Source organism: Xylocopa sonorina, chromosome 9, assembly GCF_050948175.1.
Source record: "Xylocopa sonorina isolate GNS202 chromosome 9, iyXylSono1_principal, whole genome shotgun sequence".
In the NCBI taxonomy this organism is placed as follows: domain Eukaryota; kingdom Metazoa; phylum Arthropoda; class Insecta; order Hymenoptera; family Apidae; genus Xylocopa; species Xylocopa sonorina.
In genome coordinates, this window is record NC_135201.1 from 8899666 (window position 1) to 8923877 (window position 24212).

At 35.8% G+C, this 24212-nt stretch overlaps 6 protein-coding genes across 8 annotated transcripts; 3 read left to right on the forward strand and 3 right to left on the reverse strand.

The window, feature by feature from the left end:
- Nucleotides 1–12: 12 nt before the first annotated feature.
- Nucleotides 13–3839, forward strand: Machr-a (muscarinic Acetylcholine Receptor, A-type). The gene is made up of 5 exons (XM_076900423.1): nt 13–833; nt 916–1195; nt 1803–1929; nt 2117–2434; nt 3150–3839. Exons 1-5 carry the CDS (start codon nt 302–304, stop codon nt 3672–3674), a joined length of 1782 nt encoding a protein of 593 aa, XP_076756538.1. The 5' UTR covers nt 13–301; the 3' UTR covers nt 3675–3839.
- A 4391-nt stretch (nt 3840–8230) lies between these two features.
- Nucleotides 8231–9234, reverse strand: LOC143426833 (uncharacterized). Its single transcript, XM_076900506.1, has 5 exons — nt 8960–9234; nt 8902–8907; nt 8776–8845; nt 8522–8645; nt 8231–8428 (listed from the first exon to the last, which is right to left on the reverse strand). Exons 1-5 carry the CDS (start codon nt 9153–9155, stop codon nt 8366–8368), a joined length of 459 nt encoding a protein of 152 aa, XP_076756621.1. The 5' UTR covers nt 9156–9234; the 3' UTR covers nt 8231–8365.
- A 254-nt stretch (nt 9235–9488) lies between these two features.
- LOC143427062 (triokinase/FMN cyclase) lies at nt 9489–12345 on the reverse strand. Its single transcript, XM_076900890.1, has 10 exons — nt 12010–12345; nt 11826–11895; nt 11536–11646; nt 11369–11457; nt 11065–11281; nt 10740–10985; nt 10297–10680; nt 9922–10175; nt 9702–9829; nt 9489–9624 (listed from the first exon to the last, which is right to left on the reverse strand). Exons 1-10 carry the CDS (start codon nt 12124–12126, stop codon nt 9504–9506), a joined length of 1737 nt encoding a protein of 578 aa, XP_076757005.1. The 5' UTR covers nt 12127–12345; the 3' UTR covers nt 9489–9503.
- A 1259-nt stretch (nt 12346–13604) lies between these two features.
- On the forward strand, nt 13605–17170 carry Micu1 (Mitochondrial calcium uptake 1). 2 transcript variants are annotated; one of them, XM_076900226.1, is made up of 11 exons: nt 13605–13825; nt 13951–14098; nt 14435–14594; nt 15677–15714; nt 15777–15891; nt 15972–16132; nt 16213–16329; nt 16420–16544; nt 16607–16734; nt 16820–16909; nt 16982–17170. In XM_076900226.1, exons 1-11 carry the CDS (start codon nt 13620–13622, stop codon nt 17134–17136), a joined length of 1443 nt encoding a protein of 480 aa, XP_076756341.1. In that variant the 5' UTR covers nt 13605–13619; the 3' UTR covers nt 17137–17170. The 2 variants fall into 2 exon arrangements, with proteins under 2 accessions (XP_076756341.1, XP_076756342.1); XM_076900227.1 differs by lacking the exon at nt 14435–14594 and adding an exon at nt 14848–15007.
- A 1243-nt stretch (nt 17171–18413) lies between these two features.
- Nucleotides 18414–22483, forward strand: LOC143427011 (protein Aster-B). Of its 2 annotated transcripts, XM_076900800.1 has the most exons (14): nt 18414–18549; nt 18692–18983; nt 19060–19261; nt 19444–19724; nt 19855–20007; nt 20115–20265; nt 20405–20563; nt 20720–20841; nt 20922–21114; nt 21205–21435; nt 21545–21698; nt 21819–21939; nt 22036–22208; nt 22333–22483. In XM_076900800.1, the coding sequence occupies exons 1-13, from the start codon at nt 18503–18505 to the stop codon at nt 22165–22167; spliced, it is 2238 nt and encodes a 745-aa protein (XP_076756915.1). In that variant the 5' UTR covers nt 18414–18502; the 3' UTR covers nt 22168–22208; nt 22333–22483. The 2 variants fall into 2 exon arrangements, with proteins under 2 accessions (XP_076756915.1, XP_076756914.1); XM_076900799.1 differs by having other exon boundaries at nt 22036–22483.
- A 601-nt stretch (nt 22484–23084) lies between these two features.
- LOC143427444 (uncharacterized) lies at nt 23085–23684 on the reverse strand. Its single transcript, XM_076901596.1, has 2 exons — nt 23438–23684; nt 23085–23357 (listed from the first exon to the last, which is right to left on the reverse strand). The coding sequence occupies exons 1-2, from the start codon at nt 23595–23597 to the stop codon at nt 23095–23097; spliced, it is 423 nt and encodes a 140-aa protein (XP_076757711.1). The 5' UTR covers nt 23598–23684; the 3' UTR covers nt 23085–23094.
- Nucleotides 23685–24212: the final 528 nt, after the last annotated feature.

Below are 24212 nucleotides of genomic sequence, written 5' to 3' on the forward strand. Positions count from 1 at the left end.
TTCTAAACGATAAATTAGCTGATAAATAGAACAATTTTATATGTAAAACGAATTGCTTTAAGTAGACGAACAAAAAGAGATTTACCAAAAAAAGAGGAGAATTTGTACGGGCGAAACGACGCGCTTTGGTAAACAAAGAAAGGGAGGGGAGGAAATAATTTTAAAGGAAAGAAAGTTTTAAATAATACAAAAGTCACGCGTACAGGTGTACCTCGAAACGGTACGTTATACACGAGATAAGAATGTTAGTGGAACTACGTAGAGCAGCGAATTCGCGACATACGAAGGAGAGGAAACTTCTATGCTGAAAGACTCGCATCCAGAACGCACAAACTATTTTTCGGCAATAGCGAACTCTTCAGACATGAATGTGACTTCAGCCGTGGACATTCCCGGAAACGAGAGTTACAACGTTAGCAACGGTCTCGACTGCGGCGGGGAACCACACACGTACGGGATATGGGAACGTGTGATGATAGTGATTATCGCCGTTCTGCTCAGTCTGACAACCGTTGTCGGTAACATAATGGTGATGATTTCGTTCAAGATCGACAAACAACTCCAAACGATTTCCAATTACTTCCTGTTCAGCCTAGCGGTTGCCGATTTCGCGATCGGTCTAATCTCCATGCCTCTCTTCACGGTTTACACTGTGCTTGGTTATTGGCCGTTGGGACCGCATGTCTGCGATACGTGGTTAGCGTTGGATTACTTGGCCAGCAACGCATCGGTATTGAATCTTCTCATTATTAGTTTCGACAGATACTTCTCTGTGACGAGGCCTCTTACTTACCGGTCCAAGAGGACTACTTCCAGGGCAGCCATAATGATTGGTGAGTTAGCTGTGGTTAAATAAATAGAATTCACTCTTGTATAGCGGCAGTTGTCGAGTAATGTTTGGATAATGTGTTTCAGCATGCGCATGGGGAATCTCACTGCTTCTATGGCCACCGTGGATCTACGCTTGGCCTTACATCGAGGGCCAAAGAACGGTACCCATCACTTCCTGCTACATTCAGTTCATCGAGACAAATCATTACATCACATTTGGTACCGCGATTGCTGCATTCTACGTGCCTGTTACCGTGATGATCATTCTTTACCGACGAATATGGCAGGAGACCCAGAAGCGGCAGAAAGATCTTTCATATTTGCAAGCTGGGAAACAAGACGCCAGCAAACGGAGTAACTCTAGGTTAATTGCTCGATTTATTCTCGAAAATTTTACATTGACGGACAGAAGAAATGAAAGACAGCAAATATATTACAAATAATATTCTTAGGGCATAGTTGTATATGTATTTTTTTTGTTTAGTCTCCTTCTTCATATCTTATTTTTTTACAAAATGCAAGAAAAAATAGAAAAAACGAGGATAATATTCGTGAGCTGTAAAGACAAATGTAGACTTCCCCATCTTGCGCAAGGATGACGATGTAGAAGTGGAGCATAAAATCTATACAAAACAGATATTACTTTACTGTCCAAAATAAGTCCATGCCCGATATATATAGCAACATCTTAATGGTGATTGCTTGGACTCGCGGGCAACATGTAAATTAATCAAGCTCTGGTTGCGAGTCTGTATACTATTGCGCTTAGTATTAAAGCGTGCTAATACGTACAGTCCCTACCGCAGTGTGGCGAAATAATTAAACGTTATACTAAAGCAAATACCTTAATACACGTGGTTTTGAATGATAGTTGATTGAATTGAAATTGAGTACTATAATTAGAATCGACGTTAATTGCAGCATTTTGTTTATTATATGTATCATTTATTGATTTGCTTATGTCTGATTAGCGACGAAGCGTTGGATATGGAAGACTGTAGGAGGCCTAGGAGCGAGTCTAGCACAGGTGTTGAAGACATGAGTGCGACACATATTGCGGTCTCTTATCTAGAGAAACATTACCCTCAATATAAAACGGTAAGCACCATAAATAAATGTTACACAGATTATTCGAGACGAATTCCTACTAATAGATATGTCTTGTAGTATTTTTTAATAAGGAAGCTTCTCAAAGGAAGGCTCGCAAGCTTCTATCGACAAGCAACCAGCTGTACATCGCTAGTCTCTAATTTTTAATGTATTATGCTCTGGCTTTCCTTCCTAGAAGCACAGACCATTTTCGTGGATGTGGCTGAAGATGTGGTGCATCGCATGGTGGCACAGCGGTCGCGAGGACGACGACGAGGAAGAGGACATCGAAGGCGCTGAAAGTAATCGTACGGTCCACGGCTATGACGAAGCCATAACGCCGTTATCGGTGGAAACCCCTCTTACTGGTACGGTCTCCCGATCTGCCTCTCTAAGTGGGATTCACCCTAGCACATTAACCGTTGAGAAAACGATCAGTATTGCTGACAGCCAAGAATACAAAAGACCGGTGAAAGGCGGCGAATTATCAACGAAAAGCATCTCTAGCGATTCTGTATGTTTCGATTTATTAACATACTAACATTGCTGCACGCTACGTATGGTATCCATGCATGTTTCGTAACCAGGTGGTCAATATAAAAAAAAAGTAATTAAATCTAATAAAGCATATGCAGTATCAATAAGATTTCTATCGTGTTACGCATGGAAAATATCTGTTTGCAGGCTTTGTTTAACATTTTTTACTCAATAGCTCCGCAAATTACTGTATATTCATTCGCCTTTTAATATGTACAACTTAGAGCGTACGAGACTAGAATTCTTTCAATTCTTCCATTCTATCAAAATACTAATTTTTTCATGTTTGTATTACAAGCATAAATGTCTTTGTAGGTAAGTTCGAATTTAGCGTTGAAAGAAGGAATAAAATAGGCGAAAACCCACCCTGTACAAAGCGAGTGTTGCAGAATTATTACTTGACCGAACAAAAGTGAGACCCGCTAATGAACGCTGGCACATTTGAAAGTAAAGTGCATGCGTCGTCTGAATAGAAACTTAAGTAGGTACTACGTTTTTGTTCTACTCATCTCGCAGGACCCCGTATATCAGTGTATGCGCTTAAACGAGATACACTGGCGCGCTTTACTGTACTCGCCCATCATTTCATGGTAAAACAAAGATACCTTACAGCGAATGTCAGTTTTGTTGGGTCAAGCTGTACGCATCCTATACGAGCTGTACTTTCTGACATACGAAAATCTTCTACGTAGGTTTACACGATTCTAATTCGACTTCCAACAAAAGACACCAGTGGCGTGGGGAAGTACACAGAAGGCCCGAGCATAAAAATGTATCACGACGAATCGGTGAGCCCCTCGATGAACACCAGGAGGCCGTCTCACATGCCCGACATAAGGATTCCCCTCAGCACGAAGAACATTCCAAAGGCGTTGGTGGTTAAAGGGCCCGCGAATAAAACCGCGAACAAGAAGAAGAAAAAGCTGCAGGAGAAGAAGGCGGACCGCAAGGCCGCGAAGACATTGTCGGCCATCTTATTGGCGTTCATCATCACTTGGACACCGTACAATATTCTTGTTCTTATAAAATCCATCACCGCCTGCTCGTGGTACATACCGCCAGAGCTATGGGACTTTTTCTATTACCTTTGTTATATCAACAGTACTGTGAATCCAGTGTGTTACGCCCTGTGCAACGCGGCATTCCGACGAACCTACGTGAGGATTCTGAAGTGCAAGTGGCATAATAGAAACAGAGGCGCCGTTGACAGAGGATGATATCAGTAGAAACGCCCGACGTGCAACCTCTGCACGCTCAGTGGGCGTACATCATCTTCTCTATCGTTTTCTCTCTTCTCCTTTTTAATCATTCCTCCGAACGTGCTTGCCGATAATAAGGAAACTGAGTTGTTTCGATTTCGAGCGTTTTGCGCGACGAATTACTATCTTAGCTACTCCCACTTTACTTTTCCGTTGCTCTTATTGAAATCATTTTTATTCAATTATGTTATTGCTTTTGTTAAGTATATAATATCGTTACACGACTGCTTGATTGTTTTATCGTGTGAATTGCTGTCATCTTTAATTACTCACGTTAGATTTTAGCGAGGGGTCCTTGTTATTTTTAAGTACTTCACTGTTGAATCCTATTCTAAGCTCCTGAAATCGCTTTTTCCGTCAATATTGTTCTTAACGTGTTACGCATAGTTTCCTCAGTCGTTCATTTGGTAATTTAAGCGTTAGATTAGGGGAAAACAGGGTGTTTACAATTCGATTTGATAAATTTAATCCTGCTACGATCTTCTCAACCCAGTTATGCTCTCACTCCATTCAACGGTCCCCTTATTATAGAACAATTGAAAGCAGATCGAGATTGTTTACTAGTAGAATGAAAAATAGCAGTTTCCATTGAAAATCTCGCCGAAAGTCGACAAATTCCAAAATGCTCGCGGTTAGACAGCTTGAGTTTCCATATTAGAAGCAACGCAACGTGAATACTGCCATGAAAAATAATCTTTATAAATATACAATATTTCTGAACCGTACAAAAGAAAGGAAGAAATGGTTAGATGACCGGCACGTGCGTGACAGTGCCAAATTTGTGACTCGATTTCAGCGGCGATCGTGCGATGGAACCGTATTGTGGGATCGACTTTGCCGCGAGTCGAGTTCTTTTCTACAGTTCGCAGGATGAAATCAGTTTTCCGTGGATAACGTTGCTATAATGCAAAGTCTAAATATACCTCTTGTTAAAGTTTTGAGAGGGACGGTATTGGTATATTTGTATTATTTATACATATTCTGAACAATCGGTAATTTCATTTATTAGAAAAATATTCGTAACAATTTTATAAAACAGCAATGGATCATGAATGTTCCAATAACGCTAATCATGCCACCGTATACCAGTTGAACAATAATATAAATGAATTGAAAATGTAACTTTCTTTCTCAAGATGGTGATCGTTGTTTGGATTAGGTAGGAAGCAACGTTTGAAAAACTGATTGAAGCCCGCGAACCTCCTACAAAGCTATATCGCACAAAAAAAAAACGAAATCTATTCGAATCCTAAGGAAAAGTTAATAGACAGGCATTTCTCGTACGTTTTATTCGAGGAACAACGTACTCGATGTACATCTTAAATAGTAGTCCAGTTGTAAATGAGTGTTTTAAGTGTAATTTAGTCATGGAGAACCAAATAAGCGCTATTATAAATAGAAAGTGTGTCACAACTATAATGGCAACCAAAGTGAATATAAAAGAAAAAAGAAAAACACAAAAACAAAAGCGCTGCATCGATTCTTTCGTGTTAAGAAACGTTCTAACATTTTCGTATTAAAAAACATTCTAATCACACGTGCCAAACAAAGCTTTAAGATATCAATAATTTAGGGCAGTAATTTAATAAATGTGTCCTTTCAAAGATAATAATTGGATTAAATAGATCAACCGTGTCGTACATTCGAATATACTCTCCCTAAGAATTATTTATTTATTTATTCTTAAATCGTAAATCAATTTGTAATTAGGAAGGTAATTATAGAACAATCAATTATCAAACAGTATTAGGGTAAACATTTTCTATCTGTGATTTGCACTTAGTTACCTTGACGTATACATATGTATCCGTACGTTACTTATTCTCTTAATTTAACCAGATACTTAACTAACTTAATATTTATTCGTTTCTATTATTTACTCATATTAATCTGTTTAATACTCTATCATTCTTCTACATACTTTATAAGTTGCTTACTCTTTAATTGTTAATTTTTTTAAACAGTTTATTCGTATAGTAATAATATACTGTACTTGTACAAGAAGTATTCATCGCTCAAACGAATACAGCCGTTAAAGGGCTAGCAATGGTGAAAGTACACATTTATTAAGTAAACGTCACGGTCAACTTGCCAGCAGTCGCAGTCTGTTCAAAGATCGTATCGTATTGTAGATTAACGTGGAACGGAACGAGATATTTTCTAACACGATAAACATTATTATCGATATTTCAGTATATAACTTTGTCGTTCACCTTGTTTATCTCGTGCATACCAGTTACTTAGAGCGTGTACATTTGTAAATACGTATACGAGAAACTGTTCGATGTTTAAATTTAAGAACGACTTTTTACCTTCCGGATAGAAGGTCACCGACGGCGTCAAGAGGATGCGTGTACAGAATTGCTATCGGCGATACGTTCTATTACAGCGACCGTTGGAAAGTTCTCCTAGTCTTTGTAAATGGAGGCGATCGTCGCCGGTTCAAATGCTGGATTCGTACAGAGAGCGATTATTGCGCAAAATTCTGAAATATTCTGTTATTTTTAGCTACAACGTATCTTAGTTATCGATTACTACCTTTCTGAAAATGTGTTCTGAATTAGTTCCAGTATTGCTAAGTACAATGGTTTTCAAATGTTCTGATTCGTAAGAATGATCATTTACTCGGAAGCTATTCGTTTCTTTGCGAGTGAAACTATTTGGCAAGAACGACAGCACGTGTTTTTCTCGCGTCGGATACACACATTTGTATAGAAATTGGCAAACGGATGAATTGCACAGAAGAGAGAGAGCGGCGCTATTACCAGCTTGCGATTCGTGCAGTGAAATTTTGCGCAATTTAGCCCTGTGTAAGTTTCCACATAGTAACAAGAATGAATTTGCCAAGTAAGAAACCTTACGCACATAAACATAATTATTAATTTACATTCATATATACATGTACGTATACATAATATACATATACATAATATACGAAGGAAGAGGATGTACCGTAAGGTGTGCCAATTTTTTAATTTTACATCCGTTCGGAGTTAAATGAGGAAGCAGAAAAAAAAAGAAAAAACAAATTTGTACATTCGTTAAGGGACTACGGTCTCGAAACTCTTCTATTTAACGCGCATTTCAGGTATTCCCTCGTTTGCATTCCTATTGTATATAAATCGACTTTCGTTTTGGACGATGAAGTTCACATCGATGTCATAATTTATTAATCAAAATTGTTGTTTCTAGTGACACAGCGTTTCGAAAGGGACAATGGTCGAAGTTGTAGATTCGTAGAGATTGCGCAAAGGGGAAAACGCTTTGGCTGTACATGGCTGAACCAGAAGTCATTCGCCTTTTTTGTTTTCTGTTAACACTCTGGATATGCTTCTAACGATTACTTCTATGGATTATCAAGAACAAAGAAAGAAAAGCTACAATAATTTAAATTGCTTTTTATAGCTTCCATATTTCTTCCATTTCACTTCCATGTCACTCGTTTCTGCGATGAACAAAATGCTATTTAAGAAAGTTGGTTTTAATTTCGTTACTTTATAGACGAATGTCTCCGTGTTGACTTCTCTGCGACTCGACAACTTTTACCAATGGTCCTTCGCTCTCGAGAAATCGAGAACCCTACAAATCAAATTCGAATCGTTTCATCAGAAGTCCATTGAAATCGAATCATATTCGTATCTCTCTCGTTACGCTAAAAGGTACTTATATAAACTCAACTGCGGACGTGTTCAATTTTTGACTGTTAGCGATCCGTACGATTCTTAAAAAGGACCGATTAATAAAGATTATACGTAAACATTTTAATTTCGTTTTAAGATTGTCCATTTTATTCTAGTTTGGACTACCGTGTTGAACAATGCATACCTTACCGAGCACCTTTTGTGTAGCCGTATATATTACGTAGTGTGATAGAACATTTGTATTTTCGCTCTAATGGGGGAAGATTATACTTAACGATCGTACACTATAAATCGTTGCCTTCGACAGCGAAATATTTTCTTACCCCTTTTACATTGAATTCGATTCGATTCACTTCTCAATTTCTTTGTGGGCGATTTCTTCCTCGATCACATGCTACTCTTTTCTTTCAAATCTGTTTCTTACCCCCTTAAGAATTCACGTGCAATGATGTCATGATGTTTCTTTCGATTACTCATTTTTTATTCGTCTAGACACAAAAGTATATAACACCGCAACAACTTGTACGTAGTAGAGCACAGAGTAAAGAAAAGAATTGTGTCACTCATTTAACAGAGAAGAAAAAAATATATATATAAAAGCAAAAAAAAAAAAACACTGATGTCTTCACGTAAGCGTATATTGAAATAAATAACGAAAATGGTGTGCGACTTTTTTTAACCATTCATTACTGTAAACACCAATATACTCGATCTATGTTTATATACGTGTTTTATATTAACGAAAAGTATATAAGGCGGCAGAAACGTTACGTAACTGGAAAAAAAACAAGCGTATAGGAAAAACTGTATGTAATGATACCAGTAGAACCTGGATAAAATATACCATACTATCTGTAAAGAACGAGCGTTTTATTGTCGACGGATAGTTTTACCATTTTTCGATGCTTGTTAGAAGCTTAATGCTTTCTTTTAAGCCCAACAAAATTGCGTTTGAAGACTCGTTTTTGAGACCAATAACTTTATTAATTAGACGCATATTTATAAACGTTATTTATGATTTATGTCCCAATAATGTTCGCCATAGCCGCCATCTACGTTTCCCCATTTGACCTGTAAAAATATCATTTCTTAATACGTGTAGGCTTTAAGTTTTTTTATGACTATATACGTCTTATTGCAATACTGTAACATTTATGCGATTACCTTCCCGCGATGGCGATTGTTCCGAAGATCTTTCTCTTCAAATCTTTGTTCCCACTGAACTGGATTTTCGCAAACGTAGCCAAATTGCAATTTGTCACCCTCCTGATGCTCTGTAAAAATATCTCTAAACGCGTTTTATAGAATATGTTACACACTGATGCCACTTCCATACATTTTGTCACATAATTTGTATTATTCTGATAATATTTTCTACTTTGAGAAGTTTCTGTTGAACGTTCCAATGTTATACTTACTGGAAGAGCTGTTCTTTTATCGTGAGTTCTTCAATGTCATCATCGATTGACTTTCTTCTTAATCTTTCAACTATAATTGTAAATTTACATTAGACTTATTACTTTTCCAAATAGTTTAGTAGGAACGAATAACTTGCACTGTTTGGTCACTTTTGATCAGCTACTTTGAACGATCACAAATTACCTGGAGAAAGTTTATTCGCATTTTTCGTAGCACTTGTAATAGCAAGAAGGACCACAAAGAAGTATAAGTTGATTAATTTTAACATTTTATTAATACTGAAAATTGTCGCAAACGATTTTTGATTAAAGGAAAGTGTATCACCGATCAGTCTTCGATTCCAACTGATAATAATCGAACAATTCGAACCGAAAACCATTCACTCTATACGCTCTGATTGTTTTGACATTGTTCAACAACGTGAAAGTTGGTGCATGGCATTCTCATCTCATCGACAGGCTATTTACATATGTACTTTCACCTAGTCGAAATTATTATATAATAGAAGAAGGAAAAGTATATTTAATTAACACCTCAAGATTAGCAAAAATTTATATATTAAACGAATCTTGCAGCTTAAAATATTAACTGTGTAAGAATTGCGTGTAGAAAATAATACATATTACTTACTTACTTTCAGCATTAATTCGTGACAGTTATACGCTAATGTAAGTTAATGCTTTTGATACAAATATTGTACAATGTTACAGTATTATGGTGGCTAACATTAAAATTTGAAGCTCTTAATTACATCCGTAATAGCGTCAACACAAACTGCAACTGCAAACGCGCCAGCGTCTACATTTTGTAAATATTGCGTTTGTTTTACATAGCTTGCCCGTCCGACACTACAAGAAAAATTTAGAAGAATACGATACAAATCGCTAGCCCTCCTTGTCTTCTGATTACTGTATTCTGCGCTTACCTAGGTTTCATATTCTTTGTGGATTCGCATGCTTGCCATGTTGCTGTTTTTACTGCTTCGCAAATTTCTGGCAATGATTTATGCAACATTTGTTCAAGGGTTTCGCAAACCCCATGGAGTGCATCAATCTGAGCAAGCAACGAAGAATATTCGAACATCAAAACGTAGCAGTTTAACGATATCCCACTAAGAATGTAATACATATTAACGAAATACCCACCATAGATCTATCGCCTGGTTTCGCTTTTCCATATTTCATTAAGCAATTGAAACCGCTGCGCAATGTTCGCGCCCAAATACGTAGCCAACCATCGCTTTCTTGGAATGGCACCAATTCCGTCGCGATGCAAGTAAAATATAAGCAATACAATGCCCCAGATGTGCCACCCATTTGGTCCTCGGCTATACTCGCTAATTCGGTAAAAACCGACGATGGATGTGAAAATTGAAACCTACCGAGATTCAGCAAAATTTCTGAAAGTAAATATGTAGAAAGAAACGGTCGGTAGAAATTCCTTCCTTATAGTAAAAACATTTTCTACATTATAAAAGAGACCACCAACCATATGTAATTAGTAACATGTACTGATGATACCTGTAGCTAGCCGTTTAAGCGTCGATCCTGTATCACCGTCTCCACATCCCCTGTCTAGGTCGTTTAGATGAATTTCCTTCTGAATTAGAGCTTCACAAGCACTTTTCAGACATCGTTCGAATAAGACCTGTAACTGTGTATCAATCTCAATTCCTCGCCTTTTTGTGATCCGTAATATCGAATCCTGAAACACTGCATTTTCCGTAGGAACACTGTACACGCAGCCTGGCCACTTTGGTGCATCGGTAGGCGCGTCCAAGCAACTGAGATACATCTTTTTATTCTTTTCATCTATCTTTAAAAGGGTAATATGCACACCAGCACTGTTCAACGACGTCATCAATAGTCCCGAATATACACGAAGCGGTTGTATGTTCATACTTCCTGTATTTCCAAATAACTGTATTAATATTATTAAGTATATGAATTGAACTCTTACTTACGAAGTTGACTGACTACATCGTGAACGACAATTCCTTGTTCCAGTTGACTGAGCGCTCCGAAGTTATTAACAATAACTGCGACTGAATCTTCACTCTGCAAAGATAGAGCATCGCATACACGTTTCAGCATAAACGAGACTATTTCGCTCGATGATTTCAATTTCATTTTTCCGTATCCAGCCTCTCCATGGATACCCATGCCAATTTCAACCTCGTCTTCTGCGAGCTCGAACATCGCAGGTTGACCTGAAGCAGTTTGCGTAAGTAATGGTTATAATTTTCAATAGAAATATATAGTTTTTCTATATAATGTTTTATCTCTGACCAGGTATCGAACAAGCAGACAGTCCAACCGCATAAGTGGCAATATTTTGTAGAACATCCTGTGCAGCTTTTTGAACCTCGTCGAGCCTGCGTCCTTCTTCAGCTAATGCACCGGCTATTTTAATGATAAAGAGGATCCCGGTTAAACCACGTTTACCAGCGATACCTTGCTCTTCCTTCGGTATACTACAGTCTTCGTTTACAATTACTTCTGCGATCTGGAACATAGAAGTGAGACGAGAATGAAAAATAACGAAATCGCGACTGAGGTTTCGCGAGATAAACGACTCTCCTCTTTATCTTACGTTCAAACCTGCTTGTCTTGCTTTTTCAATCGCTATTCCAAAGTTCAGACAGTCTCCAGTATAATTCGGCACTACCATTAGAATACCAGCTGAAAGCATACATTACTTCTTAATAAGGAATGTTTTATTAATGAGATCGAACGAGGAATTCAGATCGTTCAACTAACATTTATCATACGTGGAAATACGTTCGATCGCGTAAGTAATGTGTTGCGATGGTGGTGCAGCGTATATTGAACCAGAGACAGAAGCAGCTAACATTCCTTTTCCAACGAAACCTGCAACAATTTTAAGATAATTAAACAATGCTTGGGATTTCGTTTCTTATCTGTAAACACTGAAAAATAGTCTGCCCCTGAGATATGGCAAACATCTAGACACTGGCCGGTAAGGCAGATAACTGGAACAAAGTTACTCGATAACATATTCCGTTTTCCTTTTAAATAGAGGAAGTTACCTGCTGCAAATGGTTCGTGTCCACTTCCACCGCCGCATATCAGTGATACCTTGTGTTTTCGATCCTGAAGCTGAAATACAAAACACTTCAATCAATCTGTTTGAACAACGAAGGTATATTTAAACAACATTGCACATATACATGGTTAATAACTAGGTGTGTAAGGTTATGTACTGCATACTACCATTGGCATAAGAACAACTTTATGAGCCACTTGATACTCCAATTGAGGGAACGCGTACGACAAACCGAAGAGAGTTTCCGTGACAGCATCGTTGATCGAGTTTACTAAACTTTTCATAGTTCTGAATGATACTCTTACAGGATTCCCAACGGAAAAACCGTGTTGATTCGGAGAAGCGTTGTTCAGCGCACTGTGGATGAAAATTTGTTAAGTTTAATCGTCGCTCAGGGGTCACGGGTTATCGCAAAACTTAATAGTCGCAATAAACGTCAGTGAACGTCAATTGGTTAACCAAAACGCGGTTAAGTAACACTAGCAAGTTCTTTACGTTTTGTATGCAGCGAGATTGTGGTAGTAGCATCTCTTAATGACTTTCAATGATAGTTGAGCACCACGCATAGAACGAATCTACAACTGTCTATTTTTATAATCCTCGTTTTTTCTCTGCGTGTTGTAATATCAAACAACAAACGCATTCAAACACGCTACGTGTGTTTTTAATAATCATTCGAATTCTTGACAACTTCATGCTTCTGTACTCGCATCACGCGCACGGAAGAATTCGAAAGGTGCGTTTCATTCGAGGGAATACTAGAGTGGCATCGATTGTAACGAAACGATTAAATGCTTTTTAGTATTATTCAATGGATATTGTCTACGAAGAACTGTTTAAATGGACGCATCAATTGTCATTTAAATCTATTTGCCAGCTTGCAGGATCCCGCCAAATGCCATTCGATATCATCGAAACTTGGTCGAATATTTCCGATTGAACACGAAGCTCGATCAGTTCGAAATTCAAAAGTTCTTCTGATACAAATCTATAAGTCGCTATACGTATTCAATTTTTATTATCGTTGCAGGATAGGAGAGCAGAATAATTCAGGATATTAATGGATACAATGTAGCAAGAAATAATTAATACGAAATTTCAAACGATCGTTCGTGGCTTAAAATGGCGCTGAATTCTTTCTCTTACTTCGCTGAGATAAATTGGTAATATTTATATATCGTTAATTTCTATTTTAACATATAAATTATAATTTTATTAGTCTCGATTTTTCCACTTATTTTAATTTACTTAATGGAAACTGCAACTTTTGAATTTCTTCATTGTAGATAATCGTTCTATCCGGTTTCAGATAATACATGTTTATTTTGAAATAAAGCCCGCTGGCCCTGGACATTCTTTCCACGATATATAGTACAAACGGAAATTTTCGACCGCAAGAAAGATATGTGTGTGTGTGTACAGCTTGATACGAAATTAAACAGTTGCTAGTAGTACGTGGCAACGATGGTATGGGTTCTACGTAGCAGATCAGTTGCTGTTATGAGTTCGATTAGCGTAGAAGAAATTGCTACAACTCGTTAACGTATACGAATTATTGATTTTCTCACTTGGATATTTCATATTGTACGGTTTACACAGAATTTTCTGAAAGAAGTGATTCTGCATTCGATAATAACATGCGCAAGTGTGTGGTAGTAAGTAATAACCACACGTTCAGCTGAGAGTTGTCACGGTGAAGATTCGGATTACAAACAATTAAATTAAATACAGGAATCGTTTAATATATTCTTTAGCATCTATTCGATGAACATTAATCATGTACGCTAACAAGGTTATGTGTATTCTAAGACAAAATGTTTCAAGTAAATATGTTTGCAAATGGAGCATAAATAATACTCAACAATGTGTAGCTCGACGAAATTTTACACAATTTTTACACGAAAGGGAGAAACTCAAGAGAAGCTATCCATTTTTATTCATCGTTCCTTGTTTTGTTGTTACAGGTCTCATCGCTTGGAAGCAGTAAGTTTTTCTTTTGATACAATAATTTTATAGTTCTCGCTTGAAGTAGATCATATCAAAATTGGTTTATATGAATTTAAAATATCCTTTTCCGATACACCAGATTTTATTGTATTTTATTGCAGGGTAAAGGGAAAATATTTTTCTAATGTTAATGCCGTCGAAATGGTCGTCGAAGAGACATCGGACAGTGAAAGTGAACAGTTAAATCAGGCGCAGGAGGCTCAAAAGAAAAAGAAGAAGAAAGAAAAGATTGGTTTTCGTGAACGAAAGGTCTGTCCACTACTGTTATGATAAAATATTGCTAGGGTTCAGTAGCAGTAAAGTATAATAAATACACAATAGTGGGTTACATGTCTGACCATGTATAGCACAGAGTTTTTATCACATGTTGCATTAGCAACGGGCTTTTATCAGTGCAGCAGACATCTAATGAACAGACTTTCATTAGAAATCTAAAGACTCAAAGACAGTTTTGTTATTCTTTGGTTTCAGCTTCATTTTGAATTTGTTGTCAAACGACAAGTATAGTTCCGAGTGTTAAATAGGTTTACCTTTAAATTGAAAGCAAAATTTGTTCATTTATAAATAACAGATAGATACTTACAGATTACAGAATATGAAAATCGTTTGAGAGCATATTCGACTCCTGACAAAATTTTTCGTTATTTTGCAACTGTTAAAGTATCAAGCTTGGAAGGTACTGAAATTTACATGACTCCTGATGACTTCTTGAGATCAATTACTCCTGGCATGAAACAACCAGATGGTATTGTAATTCTGTTTTTTATCATATGTTCTTTTCATTGTTTTCATTCCACTATTTCTTTTGATATTGTTTTATTTTCGTCTTATTAACATCTTTTCCATATATAGAAGTGGAACTAACAAAAGCTGCATTTCTTATGTTGTCACTAATGATTTAATTAGCCTCTGGTTTCTTTATTAACAAAGCCCAATATCATTGATAAATTTTACGCAGATACTTCTACTTAAATACATACAAATTATTTAAAATACAGATAATAGAATATGAAAATCGCATGAGACATTATTCCACGCCTGACAAAGTATTTCGATATTTTGCTACTCTGCAAGTGGTCAACAACGATATCCATGAAATCTTCATGACACCTGATGACTTTTTAAGATCAATAACTCCTGGTCTCAGACAACCAGATGGTAATTTTTTAAATCAAGATCAAATATTTTTACATGTATTTAAATGTTTAGAGCGTATTTGAACAGTTAATTTTTGTTGCTTCTATAATGTATCGTTAATTACCATAATGTTTTACACATTATCAGTTGAATGATTCATGCTTGCCGTTGTCGTTAGTGAAACTTACAATTTAGTATCGTTTAGTATCGTTAATATCGTTTGTCAAACGATTAGGTGGTAGCGCAGTAATACTAGACAATGGTCAGCAGTAGGGACGCTTTGAAATCAAACTTCTACTATACATATTTATAATTACTCATTTATTACACATCCAAGTACTTATTTACTCAGTTTTTAACGCTCTTCTATTTTCTTTTCTGCGGATATGATTACGCTGAGCCGCCCGTTTCAACGGAGATCCAACAACGCATCTGCATGTTAATCCGATCGTCCATTAACTGTACATACAAAATTTCTGGCTAATCCATCACTTTATATTTGCATGATAGAGTAGCAAACAAAGTCACGCATGTACATATACAAACAATGGTTCAATTTTATATATTACGGATATAGGGAAGTAGGAAGTAATATGTTTTATGTGGTTTTATAGTGATGATGTACTTCATATCTTTCTATCTACTTGCATAGAATATTTTCAATTTTAAAAGTTCTGTAATTATTTTTAGGTCTGGGATTGGACAAATATAAGCGCTATGATCCAAAGGTAAGTTACATATTTAATTTCAATTCCTAGCAAAGGAAACTTATTAAATATTTTTTTCGTAGAATATCCACATGAAACTGGAATTGGCCTTAGACGAGGATAGTATCTTTTACAAACTTGGAAGTGCGGGTTTAATCGCCTTTTCCGATTATATATTTCTGCTCACCGTATTATCTAGTAAGTTGCATGTAAGACACGTGTATCTTAGTAGTTGGTGAACTGTAGTGCCTGAACTGTAAGAAATGTTGTTGTTTAAGCTTCCCGGAGACACTTCGAGATTGCCTTCAGAATGTTTGACTTTAATGGTGATGGTGATGTGGATTCTGAAGAATTTGGAAAAGTCGCTACTTTGATTCGACAGCAAACCAGCATCGGTAATCGACATCGTGATCATGTCACTACCGGTAATATGTTTAAGGTACTAAGTACATATTTAGTTATTTCATTCGATACTTCTTGCTACGTAAAATATTTAATAAACATATTTTCAATTCATAGGGTGTTAATTCAGCGCTGACTACGTACTTTTTCGGAGCCGATATGAAGGGAAAACTCACAATTGAAAAGTTTCTCGATTTTCAGCAGCAATTGCAAAGCGAAATACTTAGTTTAGAAGTCAGTTTTACAGCGTCGTAATTTACATTATTAAGTTTGTTAATATAAAATGAAAATTAATAATTAGTGATTGGAAAACCGTTATTACAGTTCGAACGAAGAAACCCCGACGAAAACGGTCGAATAACCGAAGTAGATTTCACAGAATTGTTACTTGCGTATGCTGGATATCCCGACAAGAAGAAATCAAAGATAATAAAAACTGTTAAAAAGCGGTGAGTACATAATTATTAAATACAATTTAATTTCGAAATTTAAATTGATAATATTTTTCCAGCTTCAGGGAAAATCCAAAGGGAATAGATAAGGATGAATATTTAAAGTTCTTTCATTTTTTAAATAACATTAACGATGTAGATACTGCCTTGACGTTTTATCATATTGCTGGTGCAGCAATCGATCAAGGTTACTCACGACATTAATTTCATTCTTGTTTACAAAAAGATAAGCTTATTTCGTTGTCCAATACGTATTTATTTTCACATTGCAGCAACGTTAAAACACGTAGCGAAAACAGTAGCGCATGTAGATCTAAGCGATCACGTAATACAAGTGGTTTATACAATTTTTGATGAGAACAGTAAGTTTTAGCAGAATCAATTCGATCGCATTATTCAATAACTTGTTGCAATGATTTCTCATCGATTTCTAGTGGATGGCCAGTTGAGCAACAAAGAATTTGTTGCTGTAATGAAAAATAGAGTTCTAAGGGGATTGGAGAAACCGAAAGATACCGGTTTCGTAAAGTTGATCGAATCAATGGTGAAATGCTTAAAGATCAGTTACAACATGCATTTCGATAATTAGAGAGGAGGTATTTAACTTAATTAATTCAAACTAATTGCAAATTCATAAATACTAATCGGTAAAAAAATAAATGTATCCATTGAAAAAAAAACCCGATTCCTTAATGCCTTTTTTAACCGATTTCATTCTGTTCGTTCGATATGCAGATGAATAAACTGAAGATAAATATTATTCAGAGTTTAGCGCAGTGATTCAACAAAAATGAAAACAAGTTATATATACATATAGTAGAGAATGCAGAAAGTTCGTCACGTGAACGCACACGGCCATTGTTGTGCTACGTTACCCTCTGCATTGCACTTGAATCGGCGATACCTATTCGCGTGGTTCTACGTGAAATGTCATGCAAATATTTTATGTATCGCGTGACACCTCGCATATGTAACGCAGCCGTCATGCGTGCGTATTAATACGAAAGGAATTAAAACGATTTATCGATTCTATCTAATCGAGCTGTACAGTGTTGAACATTTATACACTTCCAATACGTTTTCATCTTTATTAATACGTTTGTTCAACGCTGCACGCGAGACTTAACCTCTAAGATATCACCTGAGAAATTCGTAACAACGATAGAAAGAATCGCGTAAACATCGTATCGAACGTTGAAGGTTATACCCTAGAAGCTAGTTATTATAAATACTATTATCGATTATTTTCTAATAAAGCTTGACATTATGTATATATGCCATATGTACGGATTCGCTGAAAAAGAGTTGCGTAAAGCTATCGTGCACAACTGCCGGTGTCGTCTGAGATGCGGCTATCAAGGAAGAAACTAGAATTGTATATGAATAAAATGTATATAAACGTTAAGAGGAGATGGTAGATTTGATCTCGCGTTAGCTCTCAAGCCGATGCGTTCTTTTCCGCATAGCTCGGATCGTTGGGAAAATTGTTATCTCTTGTACGCGCGTCAGACCGGAAGAGAGGGATATCATTTCAATATGGCGGAAGATTTTTGAAGCGGTGACTGTTTTTTTTTTTCGTTTCATTTAAAGCAGCGATACGCGTTGATAAAAATTGGATCGGGTAAGCGGGAATCTAATAATCGGTAAAGGGCAGAACGGCGACAGTGGTTTGCGGAAATGACAGCGATTGCCGCGTGCTCTACGGCAGTAAACGTTTTCACTTGAAATGGATTGTGATTGTCAGAACGATCACACGGCTCGTAAGAATCCCGTGTACCTCGCGTTTTCGGAATGTATTAACAATATAAATAGCCCGCATTATTATTGGTAATCATTAGCGAACGTTGCGACACTATCCTCGTCGAAGTGTAAATTGTTCTACGTTATTCTATTAAATAGTGACAAGTTCACCGATACGTCAAACGAAGTTACACGGGCACACTGCTATAATTATTATGTACTTTGAAGTGGAATCCGTTCAAAAGTATCCAGCCGCAAACATGTACGTAACGTTACAGGGAACTATTTTTATTACAACATTTTCGTTTCACGTTATTTATCTGTCCTTCTCTGAGTATCGTTTTAACACAGCTGTTTTAACACATGTTTATCCTTGGTGATTCGAAGCTACTTTTTCTCTATAGGAATAAGTCGGTGGAAGACTTGCTGATAACAAGCCGCGAAGTTATGGCTAACGTAAATTCCACTGCAGCGGAGAATCAAAGTCCGACAACGAACGTTGGGAACAATGTATCGGAGAACGGTCAAGAGGCAACCGTTGCAGTAGTCGGAGAGAAATCTAGCCCAGTCTCGAGCCCAAATTTATCTCCGCGTCCCAGCCCGAAAGCACGTAGCAAAAGGGATCATTCTAAAACTAATTACGATCCAAATGTAAAAGAATCGAATAGCTTGAATAAATTTGACGATCAATTTCAAGTAAGATTTTAATGTTAGAATTTAAGTAGAAGAAACGGCGGATCGTTTTTAATCTAATCTTTAAAACGTAATTTAGCAACAGCAAGACGCGGCGAATAAGTCTTCGGATTCGTCTCAACCTGTAAAAACTTTGCACGATGGAAAAAAAGAAACGCGCAGCAGCGAAAGGAATAAAAAAAAATCTTGGTATCACGTTTTGTATCCGACTTATAAATCCAGATCCGACGATTTTAAGAGGATATTCAAAGATGTGCCTGACGATGAAAGATTAGTCGTTGGTAAGAAATTATATTAACGTTAACCCTTTGGTACGAAACGTAATCTAATCTATATAGATATCACGGGTTACATATCTGAATAAAATCTAATATCTACCTTTATATTAATACCGCTACTACTTGAATAATAGTAATGTATGTGTTGTAAGTAAATAACAGGTGTACAAATGTACGATTTCCAGATTATTCGTGCGCCTTACAGCGTGAAATATTAGTTCACGGAAGACTCTATGTATCTCAAAATTATGTGTGCTTTTACGCAAATATCTTCAGTTGGGAGACCTTGGTATGCTTACGCTGGAAAGACGTCACATCTATCACCAAAGAGAAAACTGCACTCGTTATTCCTAATGCAATTTTAATATGCACTGCCACTGATAAGTTCTTTTTAACATCTTTCGGTTCGAGGGATAAAACATATGTAATGTTGTTTCGTGTGTGGCAAAATGCTCTAATCGGTGAGGTATGAAAATTACATAAACTATTCTCGTATGTTATTAAGTATATTATAGATTATATATTTAATCTAAAATTTTCGTTTACATTATTACCTCGAAATTAGATTTGTAAACATAGTACGTTTGATATTTTAGCCAATGAATGCGCCTGAAATGTGGCAACTTGTACATTCTTGTTACGGAGATGAATTAGGTTTAACTTCGGATGATGAAGATTATGTTCCGCCATTACAACCACCCGACGAAGAGAAATTATCAACAAGATTGTCTGTCGAATCATTTTCTGAGGTAATTTATAAGATAAGCATGTGAAAAAACGAAACAGAGCAAAAAATATGCGCGTTTGTTCGCATTAATTTCAATTTCATTTTCTTATCGGCTATTTTAAATCAAAGGTAGAGAGCGGTAACGCTGAGCACTCGATAAGTGGAATACCAATTACAATTAGCGAAGCAAAAGCAGATGTCCATCACTTGCCGCGATCAGATCCTATTGATGCGACAGACCTAAGTGATACAACAGAAAGCGAAGCCGAGAAGCATGCACGTAGGTTGTTTGTCCCCTGTAGGTTGTTTTATTTTCCTGCAATGAATTATTATTAGAACTAGGAGAGTATTTAAAATGTTGCCAATCAGTTTCATTTTATTATAATTGTATAAATATTTTTGTTACCATATAATTGCAGTAAAATCAAGTATTCGGGGTAGTACAGTATGTACCGCAACACACGAAGGTCGTCAAATAAGCAAGGCCACATTTCCTGTCCATATCGATCAATTATTTACCTTGCTATTCACAAATTCAAAATTTTTTTTAGATTTCCAAACTGCTCGTAAAACTACTGGTAAGAATACAATAATATGCGTATTGTTAAGTACAATGAACCGTGAAACTGATACATAACTGAAATATATTAACATATTTTTACAATTTAATTTAGCATAAGCATACGACTATACCGTAAGAGACATTATTTTAATGAATTCTTTTTTTTATTTAGATTTAGTGCAATCAGCGTGGACTCAAAATGAACAAACCGGTCAGAAAGTTCGAAATTTATCGTTTACAATAGCATTATCTCAAGCTATTGGACCCAGAACTTGCAATATTTCCGAGACTCAGGTTACATTTATTAAAACATATCAGCTTCGAAATGCATTCACTCCATGGCTTGCAATTCAATTCTTCTAATCGATTTTCAGATAATGTTGCCATGTAGCAGACCGGGTCATTTATATAGTATCGATGTAGAAAGTGTAAATGCTGGAATTCCATATGCGGACTCGTTCTCTGTATTAATCCACTATTGTATTAGCAGCATTTCCGAGGGTGAAACAAATATTGCTATTTATGCTCAAATAAAGTACAAAAAGAACGTGTGGGGTTTTGTAAAAAGTAAGAATTTATATATTTAGGTTTATATAGATAGGTTTTGTTTTCTCGCTTATATAAGGGGTAATTATATATTCTAAACGATAACAACAGGCGTTATTGAGAAGAATTGTTGGGCCGGAATAGATGAATATTTTACGAGCTTAATGAAAGCATTAACTATAGAATGTGAAGAGAATAGCGGAAGTGTGGGAATAAAGAGGAAAGCGAGAAGAAGACGTCGTCCTACTGGACCTGGTATTTCTTTACAAACTCATTCCACAGATCATACATCTCCTATACTCCAGAATTCTTTGAATTTGCCACATATTAATGATAATACTGGTATGAGATCAATGGTATAATATTCTATTAAAACGCACTATATAAGTTTACCAATATTGATAACATTTAAATTTTTTTAAATAATTACATACGAGTTATTTATGTACAGTTTCTGGTGTTCGAGGTGATTCCAACATGATAATTAGTTCAGTGCTTTTAATCGCTGTCTTATGTCTAATGGTAATTAATGGTTTGTTGTATTATAAACTATGGGGCTTGGAAGAGGCTGCAGCCTATACTATTATGGATTTACATGTATTAAAGTATGTATTCAATGTGTTAACTTTGTATTGCATTTATTGGATAAGTGTCGAACGTAATTTCTTGCCAAGTAGATAGATAAAAGTTCATAGATAGATCAGCTAAAAGTTGTTCATTTATAGAAATACGCCAAAAACAGAGGAAGATTGGATTCACTTATTGCAACAACAAGAAAGTTTGCATAATGTAGAAATGAGAAAATGGCAAAGGGTATTACATACCGCTGCACAGTTACTTAGACAAGTAAAATATTCCTTTTATTTTTATGAATTATAATAATGTAATTCTCTGCATACTAACTGAAGCATCTTTTTTTTTTTTTTTTTCTTAATCTTAAAGACAGAGGAATCATTAACAGAGTTGCAAATGAGTATTCATCCTACCGCAACGGAAAAGATGTTCTCAGTCTTGAAACCAATTATGAAAAGCTTTAATTCGCGTACAGAACAGCCAAATCATTCAGAAATGTAAAAAAAAAAAAATATGTAAAAATATCCTGAGAAAAAAGTAACGTGAGTATTACAATATAATACGGTCATTAAAATATACGATTCTCTAGCCAACTTTAAGTGTACTTAATAAGAAAAGGATGGGTTACATTAATTATTGTTGTACTTGCATATAACTTGTAACTAGGTACACAAGTGCGCTGTGATGATGATTGTTGATAACTCCAAAAAATGCGCAACAACACGCATGCAAACTATTTATGATTAATAGAAAGTGTAATTTAAATTTGTTCGTTTTTATTGACTTTTATAAAATATATGTTTCTAGTATGTTATTATATGAAGTTTTTTCATATGGAAGTATTAAGTTGAGCTAAGTTACATTCTTAATATATTCTTTATATATTCCACACGCTCAAAAATATATGTATAACTACAAATATTTATATTTATATGTTTGCGCGTGTGAATAGAAACTGTATATTAGCACAATGTAAAGAAAAGGAATAAATAATTTTTAGAGCAAATAACGTTTCACAATTAGGTACTTCTCTCTTAAAAATTTGTAGCAATTGTAATATTACTCTTCACTTATTCATGCTTAATATGTTATAATACAATTGTTAGTTAAGTAAAGCATAACACCTTCGTGTTTATGAAATTTTTTTAATCAGGTAATGATACATGTTTTTAACTTATTTTTCTTCTGGTGAAAGGTTCATCACCCCTGACACGTAGGTGATTTGTTCACCAACATCCATGTTCTGAAGTAATTCCCCTCAGTTCTTTACTAACTGTACACTTACTTAGCAAATACATTCTTTTTAATCAATTATTTTAAAAAAATTTAATGAGTAATTACTTTCAACGCAGGAGTAGCACCATTCGCTTATGTTATTTTTATACAAATAATCAATTGGAAATTGTTTGTATGCGATGTTTATAAATCTTAGTTGCCAATAACGCTCATACCAAATTCGGAATTTAAGAACATAATCAGTATTTGTACTATAGCTGCCTGTAATTCTACATTGTCTGCAGCAAGTATGAAGTCACGAAGTTGTGTTATATACTTGGTTTTAAGAAGCTCAATTATCTTTGTTGCTAGTTTCGTTCTTTGTTCCGGAGTAGTTTCATAAATAATAATATATGGAACAGATTGAAGGTCTTCGGGTGCTGCGTAGCCTACTATTAAACTGCTGGCTATACCTCCTAAAAATAGAAATTCACAGTTCCATTGTACGATAGAATTTAAGCAACAAATCAACCGATATGATATAAGTAACACCTACCAAGTGTGAGTCCTACACGTCCACCAAGTATACCACCAATAATTGTCGACGCACCGACTATCGCTCCACATTTCAGTGTAGATCTCGCCGAAGCTTTCATGCGTTGTACAGCATCAAGCTTTGTAACTTCATGCAATAATTCGTCTGTTTTGAAAGCCATTGCGATTCATATAAAGTATAGAATCGTATAAAGTAGAAGATTAAATAAATTTTTAACAGCCGACTAGAACACTTCGCAGTTGTCTCTTGTCCGTCGAAACCTAAAATGAAACCTTATTCCCTGTAATGAACTTCCCCCGATCGTAAAAGTAACTAATTGGTAACACTGTGTCGAAAATTTCAATGAACACCAATCTACATTTTAATTAGTCGAAAAATAACCACGCAAGAATTCTACGCATGATATGCTTTTCAAATGATCAGAATTCAATATCTCCTATCTTGCGACGTTTCTGATCAATTGCATAGAAACATAGCATTCGATCATCTTTTAATTTAGCTGCTTAAAATAGATTTTAGTCATTTGAAACTATTAGTTTGCAAACTAAATCCAATGTTACAAAAGTCTCTATCGAATGCAGACACCCTGTTTCCGTTGGTATTTCAAAATGTAATCGATATGGAGTTCCCCTGTTTAAAGAGGAAAAATGATGAGATCATTTTCCAATAGAATATAATTTAATTGTGACAAAAAATTGCAACTTGTTAATCGTGTTAGTAATATAATAGATAATATTAATTAGTAATATAATAGATAATAATGTTAGTAATTGTA